Source organism: Etheostoma cragini, chromosome 4 (genome assembly GCF_013103735.1).
Source record: "Etheostoma cragini isolate CJK2018 chromosome 4, CSU_Ecrag_1.0, whole genome shotgun sequence".
NCBI classification, from domain to species: Eukaryota; Metazoa; Chordata; class Actinopteri; order Perciformes; family Percidae; genus Etheostoma; species Etheostoma cragini.
Genome location: NC_048410.1, coordinates 25,559,838 through 25,577,473, shown reverse-complemented (window position 1 = coordinate 25,577,473; position 17,636 = coordinate 25,559,838). Strand labels below are relative to the sequence as shown.

General features: G+C 39.8%; 1 protein-coding gene across 1 annotated transcript; it reads left to right on the top strand.

Annotated features, from left to right (window-relative positions):
• The first annotated feature begins 9,060 nt into the window (after nucleotides 1-9,060).
• On the top strand, nucleotides 9,061-17,020 carry kiss1 (KiSS-1 metastasis suppressor). The gene is made up of 3 exons (XM_034869181.1): nucleotides 9,061-9,091; nucleotides 14,981-15,107; nucleotides 16,707-17,020. Exons 2-3 carry the CDS (start codon nucleotides 15,014-15,016, stop codon nucleotides 16,916-16,918), a joined length of 306 nt encoding a protein of 101 aa, XP_034725072.1. The 5' UTR covers nucleotides 9,061-9,091; nucleotides 14,981-15,013; the 3' UTR covers nucleotides 16,919-17,020.
• Nucleotides 17,021-17,636: the final 616 nt, after the last annotated feature.

The window sequence follows — 17,636 nt, the reverse complement described above, 5'->3', positions numbered from 1 at the left end:
GATCTGAGCAGGAATATTCTGCATAGTGCTCTGGCTGCTTGTATCTTCTGCTGCTAAGTAACGAGTATGACCGGTCCATGATGGCGGCTGGAAATCTCGCGCTCAGCAGCCAATGCGGCGTCTAATCTTTATATTGTCTATGAGGAACAAGACAGAAGCGTTCAGGCTCCGGTGACACCATAGACCGTAACGGTCCATGGGTGACACACTGGAGGTTGAGGGGCAAGGCAGCTTTATTAGGCTACTATGGCAACTTTCAGGAACAAGGCAATGTCGATGCTTTAGATAAAACATTATAGAGCAAGGGTCATGAAAATAAAACCAATTAAAAAGATTTAGATGCAAATAAATGTAAGAGTGCTGTGGAAAAAATGTTTTTCAGAATCAGAATCAGAATCAGCTTTATTGACCAGGTATGAAGACACATACGAGGAATTTTCCTTTGGAGCATAGTTGCTCACAATGTGCTTACACATTCAACAAACAAACCAACAATATATACACACTAATATAGACACACTAGTATATACACACTCTAAACAGAAATAATGTAGAGAGATGAGTGCAATGAAGAGTCCAATAAAAATTATTTAAATGTGGAACATAGTGCAAAGGGTACTGGGATAAATAGTATTAAGTTATTATATCATAATATGAACAGTTTGAACATTATGAACAGTTCTGAAATAGGAAAGGAGAATGATGAATAAATAATGAATAATAAGTGAGATATGAGACTGAGAATGATGAATAAATACTAAATAAATGGAATAATAGTGGAACCAGTAAACAGGTGCTGTAGAGACAGTGTAACTGTTTTTGTAGTTTTATTAATAGGTCATAGGGACAGGTTTGGGAGGAGAGAGGGACGCAGCAGTTATTAGGATCTTTAGAGGTTAGTAAAACCTCTCATTTTTCATTTGGTGATGTAAAATAGTTAAAAAGGTTCAGGTTAAATCCTACTAATTGGGACTACTGTGCCACCTGCTGTTCTAAAGTTGTATCTGCAGCGAACGCTATTAATGACAAAGGATTATGGGTAATCCTCAAAGTAACGGAGGATTTACTCCAAGGTAACGTGTATGTAAATGTCTGTGGACCAAACAATGCTAATTTATTTTGAAAAGCACGTACATGTTTGTTTTGCTAGCTGTATATACATCTAGCTGAACATTTACTTTTACGGGACTCTTCATCTTTTATGTGTCTTTATTTAATTTCGCCATGTTTTTATAAAGTTAATCATCCGTCTATCTGTTTTATAGCCAGTAGAAAATCTCTCACGTATAGCTAGCTAAAAAGTAATCAATCTGTGTTCATATTCTGGAGCAATTCACTCTTGAAATAAATAAAACAACAGACAGGATGTCCAGTCCCTCTCTGTAAACCAGTCATTGAGATTTATTAAACTGAATAAATCTCGCCCGAACATATGAAAACCAAACTGCTAACTCCATCGTGTTGTAAGTAAAACATCGTCTGAAAAAGTTGTATTCGTAAGCAGGATTGCCGTATTGTTTAGTTCAAAAACATCCAAAACACCAAAGTACAAAGACACAGCGGACCAGACGCATGTTTTTATTTTGAAAAGTCAAAGCTCGGTGACGGCAACAGCCGGAAGGACATGAGACGGGAGCATAGACTATATATTATTAATACATTATATTAATAGTATTAATTTAACATACAGTTTATGGACGGGAGGCATGAGACGGTAGGGTCTCCAGGCTGCATCCATACCAGATTCTAATAAAAAGGCAGAGCGCGCTCTCTCTCTCTCTCTCTCCCATGGGGCAAAGATTAGCTGTTCCACTTAGCCCCCCCTAGAGGCCTGGAGAACTTCTGTTGTGTAATCTGTATGCAGCGTTTTTTGTTGCATCTGCTTTTCTTTTTGCATCGCTTCTGTATTTGCAGCGCGTTTGTGTATTTGGTTGTGTTGTGTATATTTGTTCGAAATAGACAAAATAATATATATAATGGGAACTGGAGCCCGGCACGGGAGGAGCGGGTCTTACTGAATTAGGAAACGTCTGCGTTTTCAGCCAAAGTGGATCAGCTGCTGTGTCCTCCTGTGTGATACAGGGCGGTATATGTAAAGCACGGAGCGATGCATCATAGATCATTAATATTAACATATATATATACAGTATATAAAGTCTCATCAAAGCGATGTATACAGTCCATTCAAGGCAGAGAAATGCGGGACTGTTGTGCGAATCAACGTTAACGTTAGCGGATAGTGATTAGCATTAGCATAGCAAGCTAGCGATTTAAAAAAGTTTCAGTTAAGAACATGGTTGCAAGTACTGGAACAGGACTGTGTAGACCACAAAACAAGACATCATTTTGATGTCATTTCTAAATCAATTACTTAAGCTGATAATACTTACATTTATGGGTCTCTCTGATGCGGCAGTCATCAGAAATGGGATTCAGCCTGAGGCTAAATCTCCTTTTGCTATTTTACCCCTACCCCTTGCCCCTTCCACTAGATTTTGCACGTTCACGCAACACCTAGTGCAGTCCTAATACTCTTTTTGATCGAGGGTCAAGGGGTGAATGGCCCTTGGAACCATAGACAGTAAATAAAAAAACCAAGGGAGGACGCTAGCTTAGTTGAAACCGAGGGGTAGCGATATATACTGTGCAACATGAAACAATGGCTGCCGCATCAGAGAGACCCATAAATGTAAGTATTATCAGCTTAAGTAATTGATTTAGAAATGACAACAGTCTTGTTTTGTGGTCTACACAGTCCTGTGCATATATACTTGGAACCATGTTCTTAACTGCAACTTTTTTAAATCGCTAGCTTGCTATGCTGACGCTAATCGCTATCCGCTAATGTTAACGTTGATTTGCACAACAGTCCGGCATTTCTCTGCCTTGAATGGACTGTATACATCGCATAGACTTTATATATATATATATGTTAATATTAAGGATCTATGATGCATCGCTCCGTGCTTTACACGTGGGGCGGCTGTGGCTCAGTGGTAGAGCGGTTGACTGCAGTCATTGTCGAAGTGTCCTTGGGCAAGACACTGAACCCCGAGTTGCCCCCGGTGCTGCGCATCGGAGTGTGAATGTGTGTGAATGTTTATCTGATGAGCAGGTGGCACCTTGTACGGCAGCCCCGGCCACAGTGTATGAATGTGTGTGAATGGTGAATGTTTCCTGTAGATGTAAAAGCGCTTTGAGCAGTTGTTAAGACTGGAAAAGTGCTATATAAATACAGCACATTTACATTAACATATACCGCCCTGTATCACACAGGAGGACACAGCAGCTGATCCACTTTGGGGCTGAAAACGCAGACGTTTCCTTATTCATATGTTCATGTTGTACCAATTCATTATTGCATTGTTAGCCTACTGTATTATTGTAATACTTTGTAATTAATTCATGTTCATTGTTTATACACTTGTATATTGTTGTTGGTTTTGATACGGGACACTGATGAAATGTGAGGGGGGGGGGTTACTGGCCAACAGGCTCCGGACTGGTCTGGAATATCAGAACAGCTGTAGTTAATTTGTTTGTTTGTGGTCTTGTTTGTAATTTTTAGTTTTACACATTTGAAGCCTTTTTATGTGTGCAACATGTTAGTTATGGTTCTAATAGTTGATAATGGTTCTGTAACATAATTTTATGTAACGTTTTTAACGTAACGAAAGAGATATACAACACACCATGTATACAGGGTGTATATGTATGTATACATGATACATGTGTATACACATTTGTACTGCAAACAGACCTAAGTACTACACAGATAAGAACATTTGCCTCTGCACTACCAAAGTAAACCTAAAATAACTATAAGATATATAAATATTTAAATACATATGACACTGTTGTCCAAACCCACACAATCAACAGACAGAGAAGGCATCTTGGAAGTGTTCAATGCTGTATGATGATGTCACCAAGTGGTGTCCCATTTCATAGGGGTATGTTTTCACCCCTTACCCCTACCCCTTGGTTTCAAGGGCCAAGGGGTAGGGGTAAGGCTGAATCCCATTTTTCTGTCTTACCCCTACCCCTTGCCCCTTACCCCTACGGTTTTGGTTACGGTTTGTCGTGCACCGTGCACCAATCTATCACAGCCATTTCACCATGTTTAGTTCCGGGCTATAAGCGCCAGTGTCTGTTTTTCCACGCTTATATATGTTAATATTAACGATCTATGATGCATCGCTACGTGCCTTACATATACCGCCCTGTATTGGTACTGTATTATTGTAATAATTTGTAAGTAATTCCTGTTCATGCACTTGTAGATTGTTGTTGGTTTTGATAGGGGCACTGATGAACTGTGAGGGAAGCCTTCGTTCTGGCTTTTTCTACGGTTTTTCCTCTTCCAGACATTTTTAGATGCTCTTGTGAGAATCGACTAAGAAAAGTGTTTCCCCAACAGCAGAAGCCCTCCTATTGATGTTTGGGGAGAGGAGCACGCCGCTTCCTGCCAGACCAAACAGAAAAGAGGCTTCCAGCAGAGCAGTAGAGGGCAGCTCTCACATTTGGCAAGCAGTTTGAAAGGATTCTTCGCCGAGAGATCCGGGTGGTGGGTTCTTACTTGAGCTCCAGGAGAGCCCCATCACCTGCAGCGCATGGTTCACCATCAACAACAAATACATACAGTATACCATACTTTCACAGTAAGCTGCTCTTCCTTCCTACATTCTAAATATTTTATTTGTCTCCAAATCTCTTTCATAGCTTATTTTTATAGGCTACTTATTTAATCAATCTGTCAATACTGACTAAAGAGCAAACTGAAATAGATAGGAACTTGAGAGAAAATCTTTACAGTCCAATAGAGTTAAAAGATATACAGGCAATAAAAGCTTAATGTTAGAAAGCTATGAATCAGTGTGCGTTAAAGGGATGTAATGCAAACCAATAGTGTTTTTTCTAATGATCCAAATAAAAGTAACACTGTAGTATGTGCTAAAATAATTCAAGCACATAGTTGAAGAAAAAGCCCTGTTTATTTCAAGAAGACTGGACTTAAAGGGATTTAACTATGGTGCAATATGGTTCAAATGAAATGAATAAGAAATCAACATTGTTAAGCAGTTAAATCGGTTGAGAACTTTGATCAGCAGAGGGCGCTATAGCATCAGCAGGATAGTCCTGCTGGGTACCACTCCTCAGAACACACACCACGGGAGGACACACACTACAAGAGAACTAACACACGTCACCATCCCGCTTTCACAGCTCATTACTCAAATTAAGAAAAAGTGTTTGTATTAAGTTTAGTGGCATTTATTTTATGTCAAAACTGAAATCTACACACACAAATAGAAAAATAAACAGCCCAATGTGTATTATGGACGATTAAAAGTAGGCCTATGTAAGTTTTATCCATTGATAACAGATGCAGATATATTTTTTAACAATAGACCAGAGAATCCTCTATTCTTCATTTTTTGGGGTCAATTTACACAGTATATTTATTGATCCCCAGTGGGGAAATTACAATTTACACTTGTTTTGTTAGTAATCACAAAACACAAGTCTTAAATACACACACATGCTCAGGACCTTTTCATGCACCAGTGGAGAGATGTCATAGGGAGTGGGTTTGGGGGGGTATAGTGCCTTGCTCAAGAGCACCTGGCATGGCCCAGGAGGTGAAGTCGCACCTCTCCAGCTACTAATCCACACTCCATACTTTGGTCCGTGCGGGGACATGAACTACGACCCTCTGGTTGCCAACTCAACTCCCTAAAACTCCCTACATACTGAGCTTCTGCAACCCCCCGCCCCAAAGCCTCACCTTCTTGAAAAACACTGACGATGAACGTTTTGTTAAAAATTAAAATTTTGCCATGTAATGCTGTTTTGGTGAACTAATGCTCATGTACATCCAGAAACATAACATATTATAGTTTTTTCCAGTTGCTAAAACCCAATTTCTTTAACCTTGCTCAATTTTCTGAAAACATTAAACACAAAACCTCGTCTTCAAGCACTATTTACCTGACTCCTCTCGCAAAATCAAACTTTTGCCTCAAAACAGTTTTACGTGTGTTCAAAATCACATAAAACACATAAAAACAACATGATCAAAACAATACATACTATCAAGCAGTCAGTAAACAATACACCAACAAATAGAAAACACATTGTTCAAAAAATATAGCTCTCAGGGAGAAGTACATTTTTAATTTCAAAATTAATATAATTTTTTTTTATGTTTTCATTGTCTTTTGATGAACAAAAACATGTTCTATTATAGTAGCTCAAAATTGATCAGAAATTACAACAATGACAGCAACATTATAGAATTTCTAGAACTCTGTTATGGCTTTTAATAAATTAGATTAAGATTATCAGTGGCCCCTTCTGACCCCCCCCAGAGAAAAATCCTTGGAGGCGCCACTGCATGTTTCCCTAATTTCTGATGACATGTCATGGTCATGACTTATTGCAGCACTAATATTACATATTTCTCCTATAAATGTTTTCATTTAAGCTTTTTCATTTTCCTTTTTGAGTTTCATAGTTGCTGCTTCAATCCACATTGCCATTTCAATTTTACCGTTATGATTTAAGCTTTCAGTTTGAGCATTTTCAATCTTGCTTTTTAATTTTCACGTTTTTCATTTCATGTCACTTTACATGTAGATATTAACATTATAAATTTCAAATTTTTCCATTTCTTTTTTACTTTTTACGTTTAATCATGGCCGGATTATTCCTGGTAGTTTAGTAAAATAATCTTCTTTATATTTTCTATCTGGACTTTTAATGTAATTATGAATGAAAGTGTTCTTCATATCTAGGCTAAATGGGGATAAACCATCATTTCACAATCCCACAGCTCGTGGTGAGTCTACCTTGGCTGGTTTAGACATTATGGTTAAAAAGTTAACTCCTTATGCAGAATATGAATGGGATTTTACCTGGCTCGCGAAAGGGAGGTTTGGGGTCCCCTACTGGAGCTGCTGCCCCCGCGACCCGATACTGGATAAGCGGATGAAGATGGATGGATGGATGGATGGATTTTACCTTCTGGAATCACACTGTTGAGCTCTATTAAATATTGATCAAAATAATGTTATCCAAGTAGTTGATGGGTTTCCGTTTGGGCAGAATGCCTTGATTTAGCCTATTTCTTTTAAAAAGCTAAGAAAAAAATTGATTGAACAGTTGCAGTTTGTTGAAGCGCATTAGTTTGAATTCAAGACAAACACATTATTAATGAATTGAATTATTAATGAATTTGTTATGTTGAGATAACAAAATAATTAATCTGTAATCTCGAAAAATCAAATTTAGTTTGATAACAAATTAATAAATTGTAATTAATTAAAAATGAAAAGATCCATGGCCCTTCTCAGCTTCCGTAGGAAACCCATCTTTCCGCGTTAGATTTTTCTCCTTTACTGTACTTTTTATTTAAATGATATAAAGATAGATACACTTAAAAATCATTGGTTTAGATAAGGATATTAACATTTTAATTTTTTTTTCAAAACCTATTCAAAAATATATATTTTGACTTTTCCCTCTAACTTGGTCCCCTAGTTTCTCTATAGAGCCCCCCCTACAGGTTTCTCTATAAAGCTCCGTTTCCTTTCTCTGTTCTTCTGACAACGCTTTCCTAGCTTTCTGCTTCTTTTTTTGCCAGCTCTGCCCTAATGATAGTGGGAAAAACTCCATCACTACCTTGTTAGCCGGCTCCTGAATGGGCGTATGTGTGCAGTGCCGTGAAGCAACCCGTTACATCACGAGACCTGATATCACGCCGTACTTCCTGATGCTAAGGTCGCCGACTCGCCAGCCCAATGTTGCAAGGGTGTTTTTTCCGCAAACAGGAACTAGGGGCGAGCGAGAGGATTCCATTCCACTCGACCATTCAACTCAAAAAAAGTCAAATAACCATTCCAATGACTCCAAAGAGGTAGAGGCTAAAAAAATTGCAAAGTTCTCCTGTAAAAGAATTCCAACCCTATTAAGGCATGTGTCTTAAATGGAGGCAAACATACCCCTAGGGGTACTTTGGGGTACTGCAGGGGGAAGGTAAGATGTTTTTTAATATGTTGATTTAAAAAGTAGCAATTATATCCATTTTTTATAGTATCAAATCATAATCAAGTTATCTCAAGACACATTACAGATAGAGTAGGTCTAGACCACACTCTATAATTTACAAAGACCCAACAATATCCATGTCAGTCACGTGTAATTCTTAAAATAATTGTACATTATAGTATGAATATGTTTAGTGATCCTTGATATTATAAATGTAGCTTTGAAGTGTTTTTGAGTTACATATTGTTCAGTGAGTCAGACACTGATGGCACAGCTCTGCTGCATTGTGCCTCTTTATGTAGCTAGGCTCATTCTTTCTACCAAAAATGTTTTGTGCTAGTCAGCTGGTACTTGGATGCACAACAAATATTTCAAGGGGGTAGATTATTGAAAATAAATTAAGAACCACTGCATTAGTGAAATGCATTGAATGGATTTATTTATGAAATCTCGCTTGTGGGAATGCTTTATTGAATGGGCCTTTATACCTGGGATAGGGGATTGGAAAATGCATAAGAAACTACAGTTCATGTGCAATTTCCATCCATTGATTGGAGGAGCCATTGTAAATTGGGTGCCTGAATGGACGGCAGGTTGGCACCAAGGATTTTCTCTGCAGTCCTGACTCTCTATTGTAAACTATTCCTGACCTGTTTGGTGGCCGATCCAAACAAACCACCTCATTTTAGTTCCTATTACACAGCCCACTTCACTGTCAATGTGTGGTTATTGTCATGACCTCCAGGCCTTTGTCTTGACCACAAATCTCATTTCAGGTCTTTTAATGGGAAGACCAAAGTAGAAACCAAACCCTAGCTGGAATTTTACTTATGTTTGTAGGACCAAATCTGAAACAGAACAGAAAGGAAATGAGGAGTGATGGCGTAGTGTGTCTGTTGGTGCATACGAGCACCACACGCGCTACCAACCGGTGATCAGTGATGATGACGCAGGAGGTGTCACCCTATAAAAGAGACCCCTGAGCCCAGTACTTTGGGGGTAGAGGGGTCTCAGTCAACGCTCGCTCGCCATCAGCACACAGGTAAGATCACAGCATCAGATTTCATATCCACTCATGTTCTGTTTGTAACTCCAGGAAGTCTTTGAACGGTGATATGAGGTTGTGGTCACTGTCAGGGTTCTCACAGTCCCAACAACCATGTGTGTGCGTCTGTGTGAGAGTGGAAAAATTAATGTTTGAGTATTCTCATGCATGTGTAGTCTATGTGACAAACAGTTGTCACATTCAAAACATAAAAAGCGGAGATGTGATTTTGGGATTCTTAGCAATTGAGCATAGTCAGAATAAAGGCATGCGTGATTGATGCTGTGAGCGTTAAAGTGTGACATGATGTGAGGGGAAGTAATGCAGAGTTCATTTGCGCAAGGGGGGGATTGACAGAAATGTCAACATGTCCAATGTCATGGTACTGTATCAGGTTTGTGTGATGGGCTAGAAAGAGGTAAAAAAAAATAGAGACACAACACCATTTAGGCAGTGAGCAGTAAGAAACTAAAAAAATGGATGCTCAAGTACATGTCAGCACTAATAACTATAATGTATGCATTCTCTGAGTTTGCTATCTCAATTTGTACCAATTTTGAGTAAAACAAGCCTCAGTGCTATGCCAACACAGACACAGCTGTACATTCCAAACATGAGCTGGGACGTAAAACCCTGGCACTGATGATGTAAAACCCTGGCACTGGGACGTAAAACCCTGGCACTGATGAATTATTGATCAAAAAAATGTTTTTTTGTTGTTGTTTTTTTAAATCTCTGCGGGGTGTGTTGGTGCTGAGGTCAGAGTGACTTGTTCCCCAGCAACGAGTGTCCAGCTGCTCTCAGAGGACTCTACTGGCCCAGATCACAGACAGGGGACAACATCAGAGATGTTTCAGCCAGAGCCAGACTGGACCAAAAGAGCTGCCAGTACTCTCATTCTGCAATTGCATGACATGCTCATCACATGTTTTCTTGGATATATTAATATTTATACGCATATCTCGTTTTGATTTGAACAATTCTGATACATCCTTTTGATTCTCGATTCCCATTCTTTGAGTAGTTGTTGACACGGGTCACATGCTTATTTCACAGACAAGAGGAACGTTTTACAGTTTTATAGGCTTTTTTTCAACGTAAAATAAAGCCAGATTTTGGAGCACCACTTACTGCATGACTGCAACACAACAAACACCAGGAAGTACGGTGGCCGTAATGGAAACCAAAAATTGCACATGCTCAATTGGGAACCGATGATCGGATTCGACTGGAATTGGAGTTTTTTAAATCGATTCCAAGATGACTCTCAATGCGCAATCCTAGTGGCTAGCGGTACTTCAAAATGTTTCCTTCCAGGAAACTAAACAAACGTTCACATTTACAAGGGTACGAAAGAATGAAAAATGTGTTGTAATCACATATGGGATCATAAATTGTAGATATATGTGTGTAAATGATGGTGTGCACACCACAGGCAAACTTTGTGAAATTGGTGTGGATATTAATAATAATATACCTGATTGTAAGACAACGCCAATAAAAGGACAAACCTTCCCCCCTTTTCAAGACTCATCTTTTGAAAAAAGGACCAAATCATTTTTACATAAAGCAAATATTTCTATTTGAATCATTAGAATCACACATTCACACACCCTCCAGTCAGTCTTACGGGAGTGAGTGTGCTTTTCTTTGAAGGATGGCATTTTTATGGCGCTCTTTTTAAGGCTTGCCATCTGCATTACATTCTGTGACACAATTTTTCTTTGCTGAGTGGCACTTGTTCAACAACTCTGCTGTGTTCATCACCACTGTCTGCAAGATAGCACCAAAACCTCTTGTCTTCTGTTTGCTAACTTGGCTAACTACTGTTAGCTGCCGCTTTGTTGGGGACAATCTCCAAGTTTCTGCATCTTCCAGCCCTCTGGCTCCAATGACAGTTTGGGTTGACGCCTCTGGTCATGACAGGCACATTCAGTTTACTGCTATTTGTTGAAAAGTCTAGAACCTGAATACAGGACGACTTCACTTTTTCACAAACTATTCATAAACTGCAAACCCTTTTATTCACCGCGGGAGTTTTCCTTGTTCATTCTGGTCGCCGTCTACATCCCACCTCAGGTCTGTGTTAATGAGGCCGGCCAGATAAGTAACGTTGAGAAAAAACATCCTGACCTCCTGCTCATTGTTCTTGGGGACTTCAACAGAGCAAACCTCAGCCACTAACTTCCAAAGTATAGACAGCATATTATGTGTCCCACCAGGGACACTAATATGCTGGACCACTGCTATACAACATTAAAGGACGCCTATCGCTCTGTCCCACGTGCAGCCTTGGGACTCTCTGACCACTGTCTGGTTCATCTACTCCCAACATACAGGCAGAAACTAAAAACCTATTAAATCTGTTGTTAAGAGGGTGAAAAGATGGACCAACGAGTCAAAGCTGGATTTACAGGCCTGCTTTGACTGTACTGATTGGAGTGTTTTTGAGGCTGCAGCCACTGATCTGGACGAACTAACAGACACTGTTAGATGTTACATCAGCTTTTGTGACGACATGTGTGTGCCGACAAAAACCTTCTGCACACACAACAACCAAAAACCCTGGTTCACAGTAAGACTCAGGCAGCTCCGTCAGTCAAAAGAGGAGGCCTTCAGAAGTGGGGACAGAGTCCTGAATAACCAGGCCAGGAACACACTGACCAAAGAAATCAAAGCAGCTAAGAGGAGCTATCCTAAAAAGCTGGAAAACAGCTTTTCAAACAACGATCCTCGGTCAGTGTGGAGAGGCCCGCACACACTCACTAACTACAGGAGACCATCCCCCAAAACTGCTGGTTCTCAACGGCCCCTCCGGCCCCTCACCTGCACTCACAATCTGTGAAGTGGATATGTGCCAGCTCTTCCAGAGGCAGAAGACCAGAAAGGCTCCTGGCCCAGACGGTGTGTCACCATCCTGCCTGAAAATCTGTGCAGACCAGCTGGCCCCCATCTTCACTCAGATCTTCAATAGATCTCTGGAGCTGAAGTTCCCTCATCCTTCAAACGCTCCACTATCAACCCAGTCCCCAAAAAACCCTCCATCTCTGGACTAAATGACTACAGGCCTGTTGCCCTGACATCTGTAGTCATGAAGTCCTTTGAAAGACTGGTGTTGGCCCACCTGAAGGACATCACAGTCCCCTTGCTGGCCCCCCAGCAGTTTGCCTACAGGGCTAAAAGGTCGGTGGATGATGCAGTCAACTTGGGACTGCATTACTTCCTGCAACACCTCGACTACCCAGGGACATCCCGGACATCCTGAGCATCAATCTCTCCCAGCTCACTCTGCCAGCCTCCACCTGTCAGTGGATCACAAACTTCCTGACTGACAGGAGTTAGCAGGTGAGGCTGGGAAACATCACATCCAGCACATGGACTATTAGCACTGGCGCCCCCCAGGGGTGTGCGTTCTCCCCACTGCTTTTCTCCCTCTACACCAGTGGTTCCCAAAGTTTTTCAGCTCAAGACCCAAAAGAGAAATCTGGTGTCTCCCCGGGACCCAAATTTACAAGAATACACCATTAATCATTGTAACATCTACATTTTTAAACTGTGGACAAAAGACGGAACAAACCATGAATTTAAATGCATATGATGTATATTTATTCCATTATAAAAGTAAACAAAAACAGAAAAGGTCTCTATTCTCCTTTCTGTGTCTCACCCCTTTCTCAAATCATGTTCTCATCCCATCCTAGGATAAGAGAAGAGAGAGAGAGAGATACCCCCCACACAGAAGAACGCTTACTCACATGAGATTGAAATGCATTTTACTCTGCTAACTGGCGACCCAATAAAACGGGTCTGCGACCCATTTTAGGTCCCGACCCTAAGTTTGGGAAACATTGCTCTACACCAACGACTGCACCTCAAGAGACCCATCTGTTAAACTCCTGAAGTTCGCTGACGACACAACCGGCATTGGCCTCATCCGGGACGGCGATGAGTCGGCCTACAGACGGAAGGGGGATCAGCTGGCTCTCTGGTGCAGTCAGAACAACCTTGAGCTTAACACACTCAAGACTGTGGAGATGACCGTGGACTTCAGGGAGACCCCCCACTCTTCCCCCCATCACATTTCTGGGATCCACTATATCCCAGGATCTGAAGTGGGAGCCCAACTCAGACACCATCATCAAAAAGGCCTTAGCCGAGGATGTACTTCCTGCGCCAGCTTAGGAAGTTCAACCTGCCTAAGGAGCTGCTGATCCACTTCTATACAGCCATCGTCCAGTCTGTCCTCTGCACATCCATCAATGTCTGGTTTGGATCTGCCACCAAAAAGGATCGGAGCAGACTACAACGGACAGTTAGGACAGCAGAAAAGATAATCGGTGCCAACCTGCCCTCCGTTCATGACTTATACTCTTCCAGAGTCAGGAAACGGGCAGGAACTATCACTACAGACCCATCTCACCCCGGACACAACCTGTTCCGGGCTTCTCCTCTGTAGTAGGCGCTACAGAGCACTGTGCGCCAAAACCAACAGATTCAGGAACAGTTTCTACCCACAAGCCATCTCTCTGATGAACAGCTGACTTCTTACCGTCAGTGTCGGGTTCAATTCTGTTCAACAACCCAGTAATCACTTTCTCTACACCACCTGTTCACTGGTTCCACTTATTATTCCACTTATTTAGTATTATTCATCATTCTCATTCTCATATCTCACTTATTATCTACTAGTTATTCATCATTCTCATATCTCACTTATTATTTATTATTTACTATTTAGTCATCATTCCCGTTTTCACATCTCTCTTATTTGTTATTCATTCGTCATTCAGATTTTCTTTTTCAGAACTGTCCATAATGTTCATACTGTTCATATTGTAACATAATAACATAATACTATTTATCCCAGTATCCTTGGACTATGTTACATATTTAAATATTTTTTTCTCTTTGTTCACTAATGCCTCTATATTTTTAGATATATCAGTATCTGTATTCTGTTTAGAATATGTATATATTGTGTCTATATATTAGTATGTATATTTTTGTTTTGGTTGTTATGTGTCTAAGCACAGTGTGAGCAACGATGCTCCAAAGAAAAAATCCTCGTATGTGTCCTCATACCTGGCAATAAAGCTGATTCTGATTCTGTTATATACATAAAAACATGTCTTATACAGGTATTCAGGTCAATACTATATAAATTATAAATATAAACAATTATAAATAATAATCAAGACAACGACAAAGTAAGCGGTTCGTTTTTTATCAAGTCAAATTTACATTCCTACATTTTTGTATGTTCTACATTTTTGTATGTTTGTATGTTTGGGTTGGTATCCACCAACCCAAACATCCAACTCATACAAAACTTCTGAGTCCAGAAGTCGGGATGATATTGAAACTAATCTTCTGCCCTTATCTTTATTTTGACAGATTTTTACATAAGGAGTTTGGAATTTCTGACATCCCCGACTAAGTCTATAGAAAGCTGTATCTAATCTAGAATACATGTAGATTTGTGGTTCATTTTTTTTTTAAATTTGTGTAGGTTTAACAATGATGAATCACAGAATATTTCCATTCAACCACAAAATCATTCAATACAAAGAGTGATTTGTTTTTAATTCAAAATATTCAAATAACATGCAACAAATTGACACAATCAAAACCAGTAAAATCTCAAGTGTATACCCACCGCTGCCTGCAATTTTTTGACTTGGTACTGCAATATTACAGCTAACGTGTTTTTTTGTGTGACAATTAATACATAATACATGTAAGTAAATACACACATAGCAGTAAACCAGACTATTATACTTTTTACTTTGTTGAATTTGTCTTCAGTAGTACTGAGAATGTTACAACTTTTTTTACACCCTACAATCTGCTGGGATGAATGACATTTAGATCGTTTCTGTCTTGCAGAGGAATTTCAGTGCCTCTGCCATACTGACTGTCATGATGCGTCAACTCATTGCTGCTTTGATGATGGCTGCTCTGACAACAGAAGTCTACACCACCGGCAGCATGAAATCCACCTACTACAGTGGAGGTACAGTCCTGAGTTGTGGAGGCTGTAAATACAGATAAATGCATAAACTTGAATTACACTCTACATTTCAGCACACAGGCTTTTCTCATGAACCATTCATTCATATACAGTAGCTACGGAAAATAAGACATTGTAATTTTTTATATTCCTGGTATTGAAAGCTTTCAATGCCCTTTGTATTGTGCACTAAGCGCTTCATTCTGCACATCTTTCTCACTATTAAAACAGACCCATTGTGCCATAATCTATATCCATGACGTTCCACTTTTGGGATTGCTCTGTTGCCGCTGGAAATTCCACCAGATGCATGTCTTTTCGCCGTGTCCGTTTCCTTCCGCTTCCGTTGTGTTGTAATCCTAACCTCCGGTGGGTTTCTAAGGACAATGATTACCTGCTCCTCAGATCTCTGCTGGGTAAATCCAGACAGCAACCTAGACTATCTGTCCAATCTGAGTTTTCTGTTGCACAACTAAAACTACTTTTCTATGTAGACATGTTCCACCATAGACAGTTAAAGAGATGGACCAACAGACCCCATTGCTCTGGACGGAGACCAGTTAAGTCTATTAGAAGCTCAGCTTAGCACAGCTGAGCGCTACTGTGAAGCAACCAACTGAGCTTGACAATGTAGACGTGACGTGGGCAAGATGTCTGAAAGTTGTAAGTCTTCTGGTAGCTCTGCCAAGAGAAATCTTGATCATTCCCAAATAGCAGAGACGGAGAGTGTATGTATATGTTAGGAGCTAACAGGCTAATTACTGCTAACTAAAATGCTTGTTAACAATAGTAATTAAACCTAAACAGCTGATGTAAGTCCAAACTGTCTGCAATATTACCCTGTGTAGTAATTTGCGTTATTATGACACAATTGTCAGCCTTTTTTATAAAAAAAAAAAAAACGTCTGCTACGGAGCCATAACGTGAGCTACAAGGTAATGGAGGCTTTTATACATTGTAATGTTTCTTTAGAAATAAACAACGGACAAATAGAGTCTTTAATTGTTTCAGATGTAAAGTTATTCACTGTCAAAGTGGCGCCAAAGTCAATGGCAGTCAATGGAATACTATCGGCAAGTGATGGCTTGTTAGCATCAAAATGGCACCAAAGGAGCTACGCTTGGACAGGAGAGGCTTACCCCCTTGGTTCAACCAAAACAAGATCCCTCTTGAGGCAATTCTGCAGCGGCCCCGGGGCTCCGTCTGGCACTTAGTGCAGCCTATGACAATTGTGACTGGTTTAAAGAAATACCAACAAACCACAGGAAAATCCTCTCCTATCCCAGAATGCTGTGTGAACTAGCCAGACCCTCCTCCGCAGCGCTGTGGCAAAGCAAAACTAGGCCTAACCTAATTTGGACACTTAAGAACAAGCTCCTCCAGAGTCAGTTAAATGTGTTATCAACTGACAACAATAGTTAACTTACTTTGTTTCAACAATTGATTTTCATGAACACACGTTAATGTATTATTTCTATTGTGCTTTCAGTTTAAATTTGGACGTATCATCTTTACAACCCAAGTCACATAAGAATTTCTGAACAGGTTGACTTTACGTCAAAAAGGGGGATGCCACAGATCTTTGTCTTGTTTGTTCCTCAGATCGGGCAATACTCATAGCCCTGAGAGATTTAAGTCATGCATCGATAGCGCTACCAGCAAAGACCTCTGGGAATTTACCTGCTGATAAGATCCATTCAGCTGACGGAAAGTTTCCCAGGATGGGATGGTGGCTCCTCCCTCAGACTGTCAAGAAACGTCAAGATGTGTCCTCATACAACCTCAACTCCTTTGGTCTACGCTACGGAAAATGACCTGATGTTATTCTGTGTTAGATCTGATCTTTTCACCAATTGTTTTTTGATTAAGTTTATACATTCAGAGTGGAGAAAGATAATAATGTAACTGTTAAAGGCTCAATAAAGGAAATCATTTAAAGACGATTCTTTTATTTATCTTGAGCAATCAACAGAATGTTGTAGACGAAAAACTGAAATGTACACAAATCATTCAGCATCCTGCTTATAAAGTCCTGTGTCTCCCTTTAACATAGAGTATGATTACAGTTTACTGAACAAACAGAATATATACATCAAAACATATACATTTAAGAAAGAGACAAAAACAAACAACATAAATATAAAAGTAAACAAACTTCAAAATGTCATATTATTACAGAAACAAAAATGTATGCATATTCAAAATGCAAATGTGTCTTTTTTTATTTTTTTTATTTATCCTTTATTTAACCAGGTAATACCCATTGAGATTAAAAATCTCTTTTGAAAGATAGACCTGGCCAAGATAGGCATCAAAATTACATCACATCATTACATACGCACAAAGACACACACATGAAAACCAAATATGCACTTACAATGAAATCTCAATTAAAACATTGACCTGTGGGGGAGTCCAACTCAAAGCTTCTCATTTTCAGCTTAAAAATACTCAAAGGAACCAATTTACTAAGTTTCAAGTTCTTCTTCAGCAAATTCCATGTAAAAGGAGCAGAGTAAGCAAAGGCCTTTT

Bases quoted from the DNA above. Each gene is read 5' to 3' on its own strand.
- kiss1 (XM_034869181.1), top strand. From the start codon at position 15,014: ATGATGCGTCAACTCATTGCTGCTTTGATGATGGCTGCTCTGACAACA. The intron at 15,108-16,706 runs GTACAGTCCTGA...TTTGTTCCTCAG, and splicing joins ATCCACCTACTACAGTGGAG to ATCGGGCAATACTCATAGCC.